This window comes from Hyaena hyaena, unplaced genomic scaffold (genome assembly GCF_003009895.1).
Source record: "Hyaena hyaena isolate Hyena2069 unplaced genomic scaffold, ASM300989v1 scaffold_215, whole genome shotgun sequence".
NCBI classification, from domain to species: Eukaryota; Metazoa; Chordata; class Mammalia; order Carnivora; family Hyaenidae; genus Hyaena; species Hyaena hyaena.
The window spans coordinates 2,472,104-2,490,994 of NW_024080846.1; the positions used below are offsets into that span (position 1 = coordinate 2,472,104).

The following is an 18,891-nucleotide window of genomic DNA, read 5'->3' on the forward strand; positions in this document are numbered from 1 at the left end:
ATTTTTTTTAGTACCTATCTTGACCCAAATATCATTCTGATGATTAGGATCTATCAGTGAACAACATGTACAAAGATCCCTGCCTTTATGGATCTTAGAGTCTAGACAATAAATAAAGATAACTAATCTGTATCTTACACGGTATGTTACAAGTCACATGCTCAGAAAATAAAGTTTAACAAAATAAAGGGGATCAGAAATGCAAGGGGAAGGGGCAGAAGCATTGCAGACTGGATAATACTTAATCACTAAGGGTCTCCTTTTTATACTGCAGTAATATTCCATTGTGTATATATATAACACACCTTCTTTATCCATTCATCAATCAATGGGCACTTGGGCTGTTTCCATAATTTGACTATTGTAGATAATGCTGTTATAACATCAGGGTGCATATATCCCTTTGAATTAGTAGTTTTGTATTCTTTGGGTGAATAACTAGTAGTGCAACTGCTAAATTGTGGTTCTATTTTCAACTTTCTGAGGAACCTACATATTGTTTTCCAGAGTGGCTGCACCAGTTTGCACTCCCACCAATAGCACAGGAGGATTCCCCTTCTCCACACCCTCACCAACACCTGATGTTTCTTGTGGTGTTGATTTTGGCCATTCTGACAGGTGTGAGGTGATATTTCCTTATAGTTTTGATTTTTATTTCCCTGATGATGAGTGATGTTGAGCATCTTTAATGTGTCTCTTGGCCATCTGTATGTCTTCTTTGGAAAAACTTCTATTCATGTCTTGTGTCCATTTTAATTGGATTGTTTGTTTTTTGGGTGTTGAGTTTTATAAAGTCTTTAAATCATTCACCATAATCAAGAGGGATTTATTCCAGGGGCGCCTGGGTGGCTCACTCAATTAAGTGTCTGACTTCAGCTCAGGTCATGATCTTGCAGTTAGTGAGTTCAAGCCCTGTGCCGGGCTCTGTGCAGCTCAGAGCCTGGATCCTGCTTGGGATTCTGTGTCTCCCTATTTCTCTGCCCCTTCCCTGCTAGTGGCCTCTCTCTCTCTCCCTCTCTCTCTCTCAAAAATGAACATTAAATTATTTTTTAAAAAGAGGGATTTATTCCAGGGTTGCAAGGGTGGTTTAATACTTACAAATCTATCAACATAATGTACCACATTAATAAAAGAAGGGATAAGAATCATATGATCATTTCAATAGATGCAGAAAAAGCATTTGACAAAGTACAACATCCATTCACGATAAAAACCCTCAACAAAGTAGGTTTAGAGGGAAAATACCTCAACATAATAAAGGCCATACATGAAGAAACCCACAGTTAATATCCTCAGTGGGAAAAACAGCTTTTCTTTTATGGTCAGGAACAAGACAGGGATGTCCACTCTCACCATCGTAATTTAACACAGTACTGGAAGTCCTAGCCTCAATAATTAGACAGCAAAAAGAAATAAAAGGCATCCAAATAGGCAAGGAAGAAGTCAAACTTTCACTATTTATAGATGACATAATATTCTATATAGAAAACCCAAAAGATGCCACCAAAAATCTGCCAGAACTGATACATACATGAATTCAGTGAAGTCACAGAATTTGAAATCAACATACAAAAATCTATCGCATTTCTATACACCGATAATGAAGCAGCAGAATGAGAAATTAATGAATCAGTAACAACTGCAATTTCACCAAAAACAATAAAATAACTAGGAAGAAACCTAACCAGAGGTGAAAGAATTGTACTCTGAAAAATAAAAAACATTAATGAAAGAAATTAAAGACAACACAAAAGAAATGGAAAAACATTCCATGCTCATGGGTTGGAGGAATACATATTGTTAAAATGTCTATACTACCCAAAGGAATCACATTTAATGGAATCCCTATCAAAACATCAATAGTATTTTTCACAGTAATAGAATAAACAATCCTAAAATTTGTATGGAACCACAAAAGACCCCCCAAATAAACTTTGAAAAAGAAAAGCAAAGCTGGAGACAACACAATTCCAGACTTCAAGTTACATTACAAAGCTGTAGAGATCAAAACAAAAATACAGAAACAGATCAATGGGACAGAAGAGAAAACCTGGAAATGAACCGCAACTATGTGGTCAATTAACCTCCTACAGAGCAGGAAAAAGTATCCAATGAAAAAGAGTCTCTTCAACAAATGATGCTGGAAAAACTGGACAGCAACATGCAAAGGAATGAAACTGGATCCTTTCTTTCACCATACACAAAAATAAATTAAAAATGGATTAAAGACCACAATGTAGGATTTGAAACCATCAAAATCCAAGCACAGAACACAGGCAGTAACTGACATCAACCACAGCAACTTCTTACTATGTAGGTCTCCTGAAGCAAGGGAAACAAAAGCAAAAGCAAACCATTAAGTCTTCATCAAAATAGGGGCGCCTGGGTAGCTCAGTTGGTTAAGTGTCCAACTTTGGCTCAGGTCATGATTTCACGGTTCGTGGGTTCAAGCCCTGCATCAGGCTCTGTGCTGTCAGCTAGCTCAGAGCCTGGAGCCTGTTTCAGATTCTGTATCTCCCTCTCTCTCTGATCCTCCCCTGCTCACGATGTCTCTCTCTCAGAAATAAATAAAGCATTAAGAAAATGACTTCATCAAAATAAAAAGCTTCTGGACAGTGGACACAATCAACAAAACTAAAAGGCAACCTGCGGAATGGGTGAAAATATTTGCAGATGACATATCTGATAAATGGTTAGTATCCAGAACATATAAAGAACTAACTTACCATAATTTACATGTGATTGGATAACAGGTTAAGAGCTTCAAATGGTTTTCTTCCAACTGCTTTGTAAGTGGCAATATTGCAGCTTATTTAACACCTGGGAGTTACTGGCATCTATTTCATTGGGGTCTCAGCCTTTACTATAAGTTCCATTTTAACATTTATATCAAGTGTTGATGGAAATATTATTAAGTTTGTGGGTTTAATGGCAGTTAGAAATGTATTCTGAAGCTCAGGAAAGATGTTTGGAGTGGATATTGGGGGATTATATACATATATTTCAGAGTACTGATAATGATTAACAGTTTCCATGACATCTTTTTCTTCTCTTTACACAATTTTTTTTCCTCTCACTAAATCTTCAAGTGATTCTTCAAGTATAAACCATATATTGACAGGCTTCCAGAAGGATGATGGCAGGCCATATGTTTACAATCCTCCAAACCGACAAAATTAACCCCCCTGCACCCACCCGGAAAAAGAGAAAATGTTAGTTTCATTTGAAACTAAGAACAATACCAACCTAATGCCATAAACCTCAACAATATTACCCAGAAACAATATATAACAAACAGGAAAATGTATACCTAACCAAAAGTAGGCACTGGGAGCTAACATCTTGTGAACACGGTTCAGTGAGTCAGGCAGATACAGGAGGGATTTCCAAGGGGATGTGTACATTTCTCTTGGGTCAGAGGAGCAAGGTCTGGAAGCATTGGCTGTTTGTGGGGTTGAGGGGTAGAAAGTCCTCCACTTGAGCCCACAGACTAAAGATGAAGCCATAAAGCCAGAGACTGGAAGAGACTCTGCAGCCGCACAGTCACTGATGGGGGAATCTCTTGGCTAGCAGCAGCAACACCATTTTTTTTTTTTTTCACAGAAGCATCCAGGAAAGCAAAGAGAAATAAATGGAAAAGTGTGAGACCTGTTCCAGAGAGAGACTTGTTCGCAGAGTTGCTGGCCACGGCATGATCTCCCATGTTTGTCTGTGTGGGAAAACACACAGTAAATTGAGACCGATTTCCACAGTGGGGCTTAAAACTGCCAATTTACTTGGTGGATGGTGTTGTGTACCTAGAGAACACAAGCAGCAGCCAACACAGTAAACACGGGACACCAAATACTCTAAACCTTCATGAATGAGTATTAGCGGACAATAGAAAATGCTAGTTACGGGGGAAGTATAAGGAAATAGGAGGACGAAGCAGAGAAAAGAGCTGAAATGACCTTCTATGAAAACGCTAATACAGAACATGTAATTAAACTTGGTCAAATTACAATCAGTGCTCCTACTGGGATTCTAAAAATCTATGAAACAGCACTGGAGGATGGGAAAGGTAGAAGGAGAATATGGTAGTTATAGGGAGGGAGCAACTGAAAGAAGTTGCATCCTAAGGACTATCTGGGGTTAAATGGGTGATGGGCATTAAGGAGGGCACATTTTAGGATGAGTATTGGGTATCACATATAAGAGATAAGTCACTGGATTCTATTCGGAAGCCAAGACTACACTGTATGTTAACTGACTTGAATTTAAATAAAATTTAAAAAATAATATAAGGATGAATCAACTTTCAAAAAAAATAAATCACAAAAGTAGCAAATATAAGACAGACCTTTGGTTGCCATGGTTGAAGAATGTTAAGATGGGAAGGAAATGGATCTGGCTATAAAAAAACATGAGGGACCTTTGTTATGGAAATATTTTGTAGCTTGTCTATATCAATATCAATATCCTGGTTGTCACCACACTGTAATTTTGTGAAATACTACCTTTGGGGGCATTGGGTAAAGGATAACTGGGCTCTCTCTATTTTATTTCTTTCAACTGCATGTGATTCGCCAATGATCTCAAAATAAAAAACTGAATTGAAAAAGTTACCAACAAAAAAGGAAAAAAGAGGTCAGGATTATCAACATTAGATCTTAAAAGAAGGTCCCTTTGGAACTGGGTTTCAGACCTTGGAGGGGAGGGTCCTAGCTGACCTGGCTGGTGGTGGTACCTCTGAGAAGGAGATGATATGAGCCTGGTTTTGGCAGTGTTGGAAAAACTGGAAACCAGAACCATGGACTGCTACCAGAGTGAAAAGCCATTGCCTGGGTGAGGCTGAGACAAAAACAAAAACAAAAACAAAAACAAAAAACAGATGCAAAGCGTCCATTCCTAGGCTCTCTGTCTCCTCTGGGACCCTTGTTGGCAGAGCCCAACTAGAAGCACAGACAAGCTGACAAAAGACACACAGAATTGCTGAGGTCTGACCTCATATAACAAAGCAGAGGATAAAGGGTGGATTTGGAGATGAGAAACACAAGCTTTGTATCTACCAGGTACCCTTAAGTGCTAGAAGATACAGAACAGCATTTACAGAGATTTTAGGAAAAAGGCTTGAGGGGCACTTGGGTGGCTCGGTTGGTTAAGCCTCTGACCTCAGCTCAGGTCATGATCTCATGGTTCGTGGGTTCCAGCCCCGCACTGGGCTCTGTGCTGACAGCTCAGAGCCAAGCCGGGAGCCTGCTTCAGATTCTGTGTCACTCTCTCTCTCTGCTCCTCTCCTGCTCATGCTCTCTCTTGCTTTCAAAAATAAATAAAAACATTAAAACAATTAAAATTTAAAAAAAGGAAAAAGGCTTGATAGCCAAAAATTCTACACCTAAGAAAACTGTTGTTCACTAGTGAGAACAAGGAAAAAAAAATTTTTTTGACATTCAAGGTATACAACTATTCTACTCACACTTTCCCTTGCAAATGAAAATGGGAATTACTCAAGGAAAAGAAAACATTCAGAAACATAAAGCATGTTATGTTAAAAAAAATGGTATCTAATGAAACAGGTAAAATTAATTTTAACTCTAAAGCCAAGATTAAAAAAAAATATTACTAGATGTATAATGCTAAAAACATGCAAACAAAAAACCACAACCGCAATCTAGAACGGAATGTTCAGTTTCATTCAATAATTTCTGAAAGGAAGCATAGCTGGTATGGTGGGGAAAAAATGCCAAATATCTCATGCACATGAAGGATAAAGATGTAAAACATGCAGAGATATACAAAAGAAATATAGAATGGGAGCTTTGTTCTGAATTTGGTTTAACCTAGAATGTGTACTGTATCCTATTAAAAAAGGAATTATACAAAATATGTAATAAACAAAAGTAATAAATGTTAACAAAGAAACAAAAATGTCAGCCAATAGTCAATGCTTAATATATCCTGAATGGTTTACACATATTATCATAGACGTCTCCCTACAATACTTGAAAGGAGGTTCTTTATATTGTATGAATGAAATCCAATTTATAAAAATTAATTAGCCCAGGATTACAAAGTAGGAAGTAAAGAGCCAGTGTTCTGAGTCTAGGTCTCTCAAAATTCAGTCAGGATGTATTTCTGGGCTCTCCAGTAAGATAAGAAACCAAGGCTGTGTCAGAGCTCTTACCTGCCTAATACCCATTTTCCTTTTCTTTGCTAACTTATCTACCATTCGCTTTTTTTAAGCCACTGACAGATATTCTATTATGTAGCAAATTCAATTTCTAAGTATTATGAAGACCAATAAAACAAATTACCATAAAGGAGAATAGTTAAATTCCTCTGATAAATTAACAAATAAATGGATTCTTAATCAATAAAAGAACAAAAATCCAGCTTCCTGTTATTTACAGAGGCACACTTAACAGGAAATTAGAGAAAAAGATTGACAGATAGCTGGGCAAAGACATCCCAATCAAGTATGAATAAAATGAAGGCAAAGTATTCAAAGGTATTCAAGCCAAAAAAAAAAAAAAACCCACTAAATGTGAGAATCATGAATATTTTGTTTAGATAAAAGGCACAATCAAGCAAAGACTTAAAAGGTAATTTTATGCACTAATTGATATTATATAAAATATATAATTTAAAATGTGTTAGAGTGCAAGATGAATATATTCGATAAAACTACAAGATATTCAATAAAACTACAAAATCATAAATAAAAAATTTTAACATGTCCCTTTCAGTCAGCAAACAAGTGATATGGAAAACACATACAACACAATTAATAGTGCTTCTATATCAAACATAATACATATTCTTTCAAGCATCCATTAAGTAGTAATAAAAATTGAACATGCAGTAGGCGACAGTGAATTTCCCCATAAATTCACTGAAACCAGAAAATCATAAAAGGCAGTAGTATTCTTGGACCATAAATTTTACCAAAGTAGAAAAGATAGCCACTCTATCTCAAGGAAATAAAATCTTACATACAGTATTCCTCTAAATAGATGATGAATCAACAAGAAATCAAAAATTAAAAATTCAAACAACTTACGATGAATTAGGCAGTCATAAAAATAATACTACTTGCTAAAATCTATGAGACAAGGCCAAGGACGAACTCAAGAAAAATTTTTGTAAAACAAATTCCACCCAAGAAACTGGAGAGAATGGGCCGGCCCAGAGCGCGTGCGTACTGCGGGGCAGGCTGCGCAAGCGCGATGGAATGGGGGCTGGGCATGCGCAGTGCTGTCCTGCAGCTTCCAGGCTGAGCCGGGCAGGGTGCGCGCAGATGCTGTGGTTCCAAATACCGAGCTCCCTGGTTGGACGAGGAAAATTATTGCAAACCTTTGGCAGAGCTGATTATGGAGGAAGTATGAGACCGGCTCAGGAAGAATCAGCTCGTTAAAGTGGCCCAGCAGCGAAAATAAACTCTGTGCTGGGAGACCCAGTGACCAGTAAATTGACGAAGATGAGGAAACCAAGTACTGGCCAGAACCCTGACGACGGAGCTGAGCAATGAAGGCAGATTGAGCTGTGCCGCGCTGCTTCTGCAGAGGTTCAGCTGACCATTGAACATCACTCCCAGGCTCCTTCCACCAGATCCTGGAAATCCCCACGCCCGTGGGGGCTGGTACCATCCTTAAGGGTGGCCCCTGTGCTGACCAGTACGGCCACTTCCTGGCCTTGAGTGGTGGGAGGAGCACTCTGGGCCTCAGAAGCTGTGGCGCCAGTTGCTGGGGGCTCTCCACACCCAGGACAGTTGATTAGAGGGAAACACGAGGAACCCGGGATGGGGGCGGCCAGCCGCACCCTGGCCCCGACACCACCGTTGGCAGAGGGAGGGTAGGCCCCAGGAGAAGCCCAGGGCCCTCTGCCACGTGGAGAAATAACCTGCCGGTTGAGGATATTTCTTTTAGGGGCAAGCTTCACAAGGCGCAGCCGCCTGTGTATGGCTCCTTAAGCCTTCTTTTGGGGCTTGAACTTGCTCTCCCTGCCTCATTGTCCCGCAAAGGGAGACATGTCCTTTAGGGCATTTCTCCCAATAAACTTGGGGTCCATCCAGTCACCTCTTCCCTGACCTTCAGTGGACTTTGGGATAATAGAAAAAGACGCAGATCCCACCCTAAACAGGTGGGGTAGCATGTTAGGAAGCATCATCATTTATTAAAAGTGACTGGAGGGAGGGGCGCCTGGGTGGCTTAGTCGGTTAAGCGTCCGACTTTCGCTTAGGTCATGATCTCGCGGTTCATGGGTTCGAGCCCCGCGTCGGGCTCTGTGCTGACTGCCAGCTCAGAGCTTGGGGCCTATTTCAGAGTCTGTGTCTCCCTCTCTCTGACCCTCCCCTGCTCACGCTGTCTCTCTCTCTCTCTCCTAGAAATAAATTTAAAAAAAATGTTAAAAAAAAAAGTGATTGGAGGGAGGTGGGAAGTGAAATGAAACAAAATAAATGGGGAAAATGGTATATTGAAATTAAGATGGATCAAAATATATTAACTATATATACAAATGTGTATGAAATATAGAAGTCTCCAGCAAGGCTAAAAGAAACCAAAGGAGAGGGACATGGTCCATCATGGGAGAAGAATAGTGCGGGTTAGGGGTAGAGAGAAAAGAAAAGTGTTCTTTCTAACCACAAATGGAGTTTACTCCGTAGAGCAGTCAAGGAGACCTTCAAAATTTCATTCCTTCTCGTTGCTCCTTTTTTTATTTATAGAGACGAGCACTGAATATCGTTTATAAAAATCTTAAAAATACTTAAACCTATATATGTATTATATGCTAGGCATACATGTACATTATTAAATAGTGACTCTTCTAATTATTATGTTAATCCATTCTAATATATTAACGCAGTTATTCATTGAAATAACCCATAGATGGTATTTCTCATTCCCATTTTACATTTTTAGTTTTTTTTCTCTATGCATCAGATTCCTCATTTATCAAAAAGAGGATGATAATACCTCTGTTTTGCAAAATGGATTTTAAAAGAGTGACGGGAGAGGAGAACTGGTGTGAGAAGTTCTAAGGTAAATCCGTTTTAGGAACTAGCACCCAAAGATGTTGGGAGAATTGATCTAGAACAAAGCTGGCCCTTTGGAAGTCTGTTGGAAACCCCTACCCGGCTTCCCTAGACTGTATTCCAATTTGAAGACACAAGAGATCAGCACACTAACCTGAATTCACAACAAATTTTGCCTTCACAGGCTGCTCTTTACTTCACTAGTCTCCACAAAGGTCTGCCACAAGAAATAACAACTACTTTTATTTAAAAATTTAAATTTTAGAGATACAACTTATGGAGGAGAAAAGTTATCTTAAGTCTCCCAAACACCCAAAGAAAATATATCCTACAGCGTTGCTGAGAGTCTTCAAGTTTGACAGAAGAAGCTCATTGCAGTGGATGGAGATAGGGGTAAGGAGGAAATTAATTTTTCACTTATACACCCTTTGATATTTTTTGAATATTGTGCCAGGTGCATAAAAAGGCACACAATGTAACCATGGAAAAATAATCAGTGGGAATATTATGTAGTACTTCCTGTCAGTCCTTACTCATGTGATAAAGATCTCAAAACTATAGTCTTATACAAAATAGGTCCCTGATGCTTGATGGCATATTAAATATAAAATATGAAATAATGAAATTAAATGCGGAATAAAACACAAAGTACAACTCATCTCAAGGTGGTAGAAAAGATTTTTAAATTTTGTTTTTGTGGTATAAACAATGGATATAAAGTATGAAGTAGAAACAGACCTAGTATTTTTATACTTGTTTTTCCCTAAAACTATCACTGCATTATGAAAAAGAGCAAAACCCAGTGAAATAATTTTTTGTCAGTTTTTCCAGTATCATTTTGAAATATTTTTTCTCATTTCCAAACAAACTGTGATGCTTCCTTTGCTCATTTATATACTTTGCTCATATGTATACTAAGATTGACAACTATTGATCTAGTTAAAGGCTTATTTACAAATTTACAAAAGGGATTAAATGTTCACAGAAGGGATTACCCATTTTGGAAAGGAATTAAGACAATACAAAGAAACATAAAGTACTAGGTTGCCTGAAAAAAATAGAAGCAAGGGAAGACAGGAAAACAGAATGTGCGCATAACATGGTACCTAGAATGATGTCAAAAATAGACACATTTATTAAGGATAAGCCACAATTTTAGTTCTAAACTGTTCCTGCCATCTAAGCAACAAAGAAGCAATTGCACAATTAGCCACAACCCCTCTGCCTGTTCCCACTCAAAAAGGAACAGATTGTTTAGGGAATAGGACTATATTTAAAACATAATGCAAGGGGGCCTTGGTGGCTCAGTCAGTTGGGCATCCAACTTCAGTTCAGGTCATGATCTCATGGTTCGTGGGTTCAAGCCCTCATCAGGCTCTGTGCTGACAGCTCGGAGCCTGGAGTCTGCTTCAGATTTTGTGTCTCCCTCTCTCTCTGCCCCTCCCAGCTCTCTCTCTCTCTCTCTCTCTCTCTCTCTCTCTCAAAAATGAATGAACATTAAAAAATTTTTTAAAAATGCAGAAGAAAATCTCCCCAAAATGGTTGTAAAAACATAAAAACTTTGTGATGACTAAAACAACAAGCCCATTCATGCTACAGTGTTGATCAATACTTTGCCATGTTTTAATCTATAGAGGGATTTTAGAAGGTATTCTGTTTTGAAGATAATGTATTTTCCCCTTTAAACTATTAGAATTTTTCTCCTCATTTTCCTTCTTTTTCTTTTCCTCTTTTTTTTCCACTTTCTTCTCTTTTTCCTCCTCCTTCCTTTTGTTGTTCCTCTGGGTGGTTGGCCATGTATTCTCCCCCTAAATATCAAAGACGTTAGTCTGTAGATTTTTTTCTACTTGCCGTCTTTGAGGGTTTTGATACAGATACTGTGCCTTCATTGAAAAAATTGAATGTTTTCTTTCTTTATTTTCTGTGCCCTGGAACTGCTTAATTTCCATTAGGGATATCCATCCTTGAAGATTTGGTTGACTAGACCTAGAAATCATCTAGGTCTCCCATTAGATGGAGGGGGAGAGGGGTAGTGGTGGTAGTGATGCAGGGCTTTGACAGCATCTATGTTTCTTCCAGATATTTGTCGTTTACATTTCCTTCTTTTGTGATAAGTTTTGGTTATTTATGTTGTCCTAAGGAATCATCCAGTTTTCAAATTTAATTGCTTACATAACTGTCAATTTCCTTTTTATCAATGGACTCATTCCTCATTTAATGTCTTATTTCTTACATATTTGTGCTCCCCCCTCCTTTTTTCCTTGGCGTGGCTAGCTATTGAATTTTCTCTTTTATTGTTTGTTTCAAATAATGAGCTGTTTTATAACTCATTAATTTCCGGCTTTTTAAATATTTATTCTGTGTAGATTTAATGTGTTTTTCTCTAACTTGTTGATATTGATGATTCATTTATCTTAATTACTTTTATGTATCAAGTTTTTATTGCTAGGCATTTAACTCAGAACCACTCCCATGTCATACTCTGGGTGCAAGGAGTACGTGGTGTTTTCAGTATTTTTATATTCTAAATATACTACAAGTATTATTTTGATTTTTCGGGGTTAAGAGTCTTTTGAGAGAGGGAAATGTAACCATTTAGCTTAAGATCTTCATTTTTCTTTCTTTTCTTCTGGGTTCATTTATTATTTTATTATTCATTTATTGTGCTACATTCAGTTAATGCTGGCTAGCTGTACTTTGTAAACTTAATAATTCATACTTTTCTTTGTGGACTGATAATATGCTGAATTTTTATAAATAGTTCATAAACACTTGTAAGTTTAATTTCTGTTTTGAGCATATGGAGTTTCATCATTTAAATCAGCTTTCTCTTATTAAGTTACTTCGGTCTTCTTTATGCTTATTATTGTTAAGAAACAGGTGCAAAATGGAGTCACTTATATTTAGACCCACAAAGACGTAATAGCTAACCTAATTGCAGTTTTAGCCATTCCAGGAGGTGGAATTTTAAAGCAGTATGGAATTTCCAGAGCAGCACTAGTGACATAATCTGAATGATAAGACCCCCTGCTCTAACTAAGGGAAGGTGACCTTGTCTGAAACAATTTTTCTTTTCTTTTGCTAATAACTTTCTTGTCCCACTCTCCTTCCTCTGAAAACCTTCCTTGTACAACTCCTCAGAGCATCTCTCTGCTTGTTAACATGGGATGCTACTCAATTCATTAGTTGGTTAATAAAACAAATTACATCTTCAAGTTTACTTGGCTGAATTTTGTTTTTTAAAATTATTTTTTTCTATTTATTAAGTCCTGATATGAGAAAGATGAACTAAAAGCTCCTTCTGCCAATGTGTTTTTAATATTTCTTTTTGTATTTCTTGTAATTTTTATTTATTTATTATCTTGAGGTCATATTTTTGGTGTGGTGATATTCATGATGTTCTATCTCGGTCGAGGTTTGTTCCATTTATCATTATGAAGGTTGTGTGTTGAATTGTGTCCCCCACCGCCTCAAAGGATATGTTGAAGTCCTAACCCTCAGTACCACCAAAAGTGATCTTTATGGAAATAGGGTCTTTGCAGATGTATCCAAGATAAGACAAGGTCATGAGGATGGAGTCTCGATCAATGTGATTGGTGCCCTTAGAAAAGGAAAATTTGGACACAGGCATAATAGAGGAAAGATTATGGGAATGCCATGTGAAAATGAACACAAAGATCTGGGTGCACGAATGAGCCAAGGAACACCAAGGATTGCTAACCAACCAGCAGAGTGAGGAGAGAGGCATGGAGCCAGTTCTCTCTTACAGCCCTCAGAAGGAACAAACCCTTGACCTTTGACTTCTTGCCACCAGAATTTCGAGATTAAAAAAAAATGCTGATGCTTAATTCACTCAGCGTGTGGTACTTTATCATAGTGATCATACGAGACTAATACAGGTTACTTGGCTTCATTTATTGTTTTTTTTCCTTGAATTCAAACTTATCTGATATTAAAATGTGCTCCCAATTTCTATGGTCACTTGCCTGGTATACCTTTGACAATTCCTTTATTTTTAAACTTTAGCACCTCTTGAATTTTTAAAGCATAAATACAGCATGTCAACCACATATTCAAAATATCTTCAATGACTTCCCTTTGCATTAGAGTAAACTTATTCCATTTGAATAGCCTAGTTCCTTTCTATGAAGTACAACACATTGCTTGGTTCTCCTGTCTCCTCTCTGACCCCGTTCTCCCCTGCCTTCCATGACCTCTAGCACGGGCAACTCATTGTGGTCCTTGCAGGAAGCTGAGCATTTTATTTCCATAAATCTGTTCTCTCTGTCAGCAACCTTGTTCCTTCCGTCCTTTAACTGCTTTATACTTTGATTCTTCATGTCTCAGCTCAAAACCTTTTCAGAGATTTCTTCTCTGATCACTGTATCTGACATGATCTAATAACTCCTTTTCCACCAAAACTCTCAAACATATCACTCGTATTCCTGATACCATTGATCACCATATTAATTTTATCTTATTTGTGTATGTATATATTTGTCATCTCTACCTCCCACTAGAATGTAAGTCCCATAAATGCAAATTTTTTGTCTGCATTTTCACCATATCTAGAGTGTCAGCCTTGCATATAGTTGGCAAACAATAAGTATCTGTTGAAAGAAGTAAGATAATTACAAAGAAAGGAAGAATGGATGGATGGAAAGGAAATCTACAGGTTATTTTGTTCTCTTCTCAGCCTTTCATAGAATACTTGCTTGGCACACCTACTGAGGGTCTCGATTATACTTTTCAATAATCAATGCCTAGAGTGTTTATTCTAATCTAACCTTTACTCTTGTTGCTCCAACTACTAAATCATCAGCTGTAAAAGATTGAAGAAAATAATTTTTCCATTATTTTAAGAAGTAATTTTTTATTGGTATATAATCAGTGATCATTCCTTATTCACCCACTCCCCATTTGCAATGCTTACATGGTGAATGGTATAGTTTCTCTTCTCCCTCACCCCAGAGACCATTAATATGTTATTCTCAATATTATCCTTATATGTCACACATGGTTTGAGCATTTGAAGAGATCCTAGCTAAGAAAATCCCTGATATAATCTGAAAGAATCCTTCTCTAACAGGTGATACTGACAGGGATTTCAGAAAAGAGACCAAAAGTAGAAGAAAGAAAAAGAATGTTCAGATGATTCAACATTCCCTGTAGATTTTATCAAAAACAATTACATTTATGTACATTCTAATGAGTTTTGAAAATAATTCTATCTGAATTAAACAATATTAACCAGAAAAGAGCAATGTTTTCACCAATTACAAAAAAAATAAAATAAAAACGAAAAACAAACCAGAGGATAATCTCTAGCTCACATCTACACCACCGTACCACCATCTGATGGCAGCATACCCTCACATTATAGATTCTATTTTTTAATATTTCAGATCAATTCATTTATAGGGCATCTTCTATTTCCAGACAATGGAATATAAACATTTCCATGGCATAGTCTGTTCTCTCAAAGAGCTCACAGTACACTGGAAGAGACAGGCATATGCACAGATAATTTTAATAGCAGTGTGCAATGAATATTATAGAAGCTTAGAGATGGACTCTTAGTCTCTTATGGAGATAAGGTAAAATTTCTCCTATAAGATTATGCCTGAATTAAATTTTAACATGTATAAGTTACCTAGATTAAGACAGGTAGTAAAACAATAAATACCATTCATAGGCAAAAAAGACTAGTTTGTATAATGAAGAAAAGAAGCTATTAGAATCAAAGAAGGGGAAAACAGTGGCACATTTCAGGCTGGATGATCTACCAAGCATCACATTTTTGGGGAACATCTACTATATGCCAGACATTCATCTACATTTGAGGACAACAAACTGAACACAACCTTCGCACTAAGAAAACGTTTGTTCCAGCACATCCTCTGATGATTAATAGAAAAATACAATGCCAAATAATTATATTCAAATTAAAAGAATAATGGAAGAGAGGTAGACAAAGGGAGATGGCAGTGGGGAGGCAGTGATATTTTAGATAAAGTCACCAGGGTACACCAGATGCTTATCTGGGTGATAGAATTATATGTACTGGCAATAATTACATACATGGCTAAAGTACTAACCATGCTAACCATGAATATGTACTTACCAACACTTGCCCGACAAAGGTCTGTGCCGAAAGCAACATTTCTATACGATTCCGAAACATTCCATGTAAGTGGAGACTTTTCAAATGTTTATTACCAATGCTTTTTGCCAAGAGTAGTTCCTACAAGCAAGAAGAAATAATTGAAACGGAGAAATCAGAGAAAGTAATCTGTTTTACGTATGTTGGAGCCTCCTGCTGTAGTATTGGCTGGAAATCACTCCACCTTGTCCAACCCAGAGAACTTTGAAGTTGCTCATTCAAGATTTCATGAAATGAATTTTACTGGGGTTACATTTGATTCGTCTTTTGCACAGCTTTTTAATTATGAATCCTGCAGTCCTCACCAGGCCTTCCTCACGTACACTCAGTCCTAGACCCTTCAAGCTGACATTTTTGTAGTGGTCAGGATTGAGAGTAGTATACTTCTTCATGCTGTGGGGATATTTTCTTACCCCTTTCTCTCAAGATACATGGACAAAGAAAAAAGATTACAAATTGATTTTTGTTTTAAGCACAAAGGAAGTTTCAACAATTTTATGGGTTTTTTTTAGTTCCTTATCTGGTATCACACATCCTGCTCACGTAATCCATCCTCATGTTTATAAAATGTCTTATTATATTTAAAATTTTTAGTAATCCTAAGAGGTAGACAAAGTTAAGTGTGATTAAATCCACTATAAGGAAACTGAGGTATTGAGAAATTCAATGACTTACCCATAAGGAAGGGATGAGGAAAGGCCAGAGTCTAAACTAGTCCCCATATCTGTTGATAAGGTACCACCAAGAAAGAGACAAGTGAGCTAGGATTGATCACACCACGCTGACCCCTCTGACTTTTAGAAAAGCTCATTGCATAGGGAGCCAGAGTTTTGAAATGGCTTAATTTTTCTACTCGTAATTTCTGAGTGGTAGGAAGAGAAGTCTCATTAAATAACTATTTGATAGAATCCATGTCTTGATCAATGATTTTCCTTCTACTACCTATGACTCATCATGTGCATTCCTGAGATGTTGTCTGAGAATTGATTTTTTAAAAAAAATATTCAATCTAACATTAATATGGAACACTCCTTTGAATTTCATTATGAAATTAGAGCCTTCTGTGGGAAAACAAATTGACCCTAAGATATAATAAAATCATATTTATGAATGTAGTAAACCTTTTAAAAATGCACAGTTAAGGAGAAAACTATGACTCCAAATAATTTTAAGACAACTTTGACAGTTGTGACATTTTTTGTATTAGGCCATTTCCCCAAAGGCTTACAGAAAAACCCTCAATTAAATATAACAAGTTGCTGAGAAGTCACTCAACGTGTATCAGATTATCTTCTCAGGATTCAGAACCAGAAAAGTATAGTATTTTGGGTGCTTTAGACCCTCCTTCTTTACATTTTGTTTTATTTGCTTCCTATTAGAAATTAAAAGATACCTCTGGACTGAAGGGTAGACATGACTTACATCCAAAAGAAGTGAAAAATACAGCAAGTGCTTAGGACAAATGGGTTCTCACATTTTTATAACCACACAAAAATAAATATAATAGGGGAAGAAGATATATATTTCCTGGAGCAGACGTCTAAGGAGATTTAATGAATCTACCAATTCATTTGTGCATTGGGAGAAAAGAAAACAGGTAGAAGTCAGACTCACCACACTCACTACTCATTTGTGTACTCTATCAGTCTCGTTATGAAGTAAGTGCATCTGAGAATTCTTTTCCACAATTTTTATGCTACTGCTTAAAGTCTTTACAAATAATATTAGAGGGAACTTGTTTAACAACAAAATCTCTGAACTTCAGTATTGGTACATCTTAAACGAAGAAGCCTGAATTCCATTTTATGATATTGCCAATGACCTTAGAAAGTTACCAAATTATTACAAATTCTGTTATTTTATGTCAGTGTTTATGATAAAGAGAAATGTGGGTCTTTTTTTAACATTTATTTTTGAGCGAGAGAGGGAGACACAGAATCTGAAGCAGGCTCCAGGCTCTGAGCTGTGAGCACAGAGCTCAGTGCAGGGCTCGAAACCCACAAACTGAGATCATATCCTGAGCTGAAGTCAGATGTTCAGCTGGAAGACTGAGCCACTCAGGGGGCACTGCCATTAAGAGAAATGTTGTAAGCAACTTTTCAGTATCAATTACAATGCACAAGTGAAATGTGTTCTCTTATGGAAATTACCATATCAGAAAAACAAAGTTTGGGAAACCAAATTGGAAACAAATCCATGGCATAATAAATCCCATTGCCTTTGACCACTGGTAATAGAAGAGGCATTATCTAGATTTAAGAGTTTTATTTCAAGCTCTTAAGCAAAGTCTTATCTGGGTAAGATACTATTATTCTCGTCATGATCATTTGCCAGCTGTTGCTCAGAAGTACCCACCCTTGCAAAGCTTGTTCAGTTGTGAAAAGTGTCCATGTTTGTGACTGGATGGCATGTGCATGTAGGCATGGGTTTCTGCATGAATGTACATGCAGCTCAGTGTGTTAGGTTACCATGGTTTATGAAAGGCAACGTACGTAAGTGCATATGCAGCCTGCAATGCATGATTTATGAAAGTAAGGTTGACCTGAGGTTCATTTTTGCCTCTTTCATAGTACCAAGCACAACCATCATTTTGAAATTCAAAATAGAGGCACAGACATACTGTTTGTGGACATTTTTTCAGAATAGTGACTTCTGTTTCCAGAGCTACCATTCATCATCAGCCATACAGAACATTTACTTCTCTGAGTGGTGGGAGAGGATACACAGCTCTGTACCTGCAGTCTTTGGAAAGGTGGCCTGAGGTCCCGTTTTCCACCCCAGTGGAGGGTCGGCACCAAATTAGAGCTGGCCCTGCCTGCTCGTGGAAACTAAGTGAAGCTTAAATTGTTTTCTAAACACAATCATTTGCCAAACCTGTCTAGATCTTCATACAGTGAGATCCCAAATTAGAAAACTGACCAAGATAATTCCTGTTCCCTTGATGTTTTGCCATTTTTTAATGGATCTGCAGAGTACCCTGAACATGAATAAGAGGAAGAGTCCAACGAAGAAGGTCACAAAGGAGGAGAGAATAAATGCTGCTTGGACCTCAATGGTGCAGGCCATTTTCCCAGGTCTTCCCCACTACCACTCTGTGGCTTGCTTTGAAAGATCAGCAGACAGAGTTCCGTTGGGCTTCTGTGATGTCATGATTACATGGTAATGATTCCAGAAATTAGAGTTTAGTGTATTACTGAGTCCTGATGCCAGGGGTAATAACAATGAGTGATTCCAGGGATAAGGGTTAGCTAACCACCACAGTGCTGACTCAGAGAACACAAATGAATGAACAGAAGGAGAAGACCAGGGTCCATAATGTGGGTCTTCAGAAGACCAGAATTTTAGATCTGATTCTGTCACTGCCTTTCTCTCTGACCGAGAGGAAATTACAGCCTTCATGGCTGTGGTCAATGGGCTATCTATTTGGTTTGTTGCAAACACATTCAGAAACATTTATTTATTTATCTTTGAGTGAAATGGCATCCAGCCATCTGTGTGTCAATGGATTGATTCTTCACTGGAGCAGATGCCACATTCTTAGTGATCTTGGATGGACAGATGAGGGAAGTACTTCAAGATTTTTGTTTAGCTCGTCAGTAAGAAAGGCATGATAGTGTAGGTATTGTAGAAGGTGATTTTACCAGTACAAGCATTGGTCAGTTGTTAAATATTTGAGCCCAGGAATCTGTTCCCCTTTTCGCTTCTTTAGGGGACCCCT

The 18,891-nt window shown here is 37.6% G+C and overlaps 1 protein-coding gene across 1 annotated transcript in view; it reads right to left on the reverse strand.

The window, feature by feature from the left end:
* KCNU1 (potassium calcium-activated channel subfamily U member 1) overlaps positions 1 to 15,565 on the reverse strand; it is a 135,606-nt gene extending 120,041 nt beyond the window's left edge. Inside the window, exons 1-2 of the mRNA XM_039242568.1 lie at positions 15,479 to 15,565; positions 15,135 to 15,254 (exon numbers count right to left, since the gene is read on the reverse strand). Of these exons, the coding sequence (XP_039098499.1) occupies positions 15,135 to 15,254; positions 15,479 to 15,565 (207 nt within the window). The remainder of the gene's footprint in view (positions 1 to 15,134; positions 15,255 to 15,478) is intronic.
* Positions 15,566 to 18,891: the final 3,326 nt, after the last annotated feature.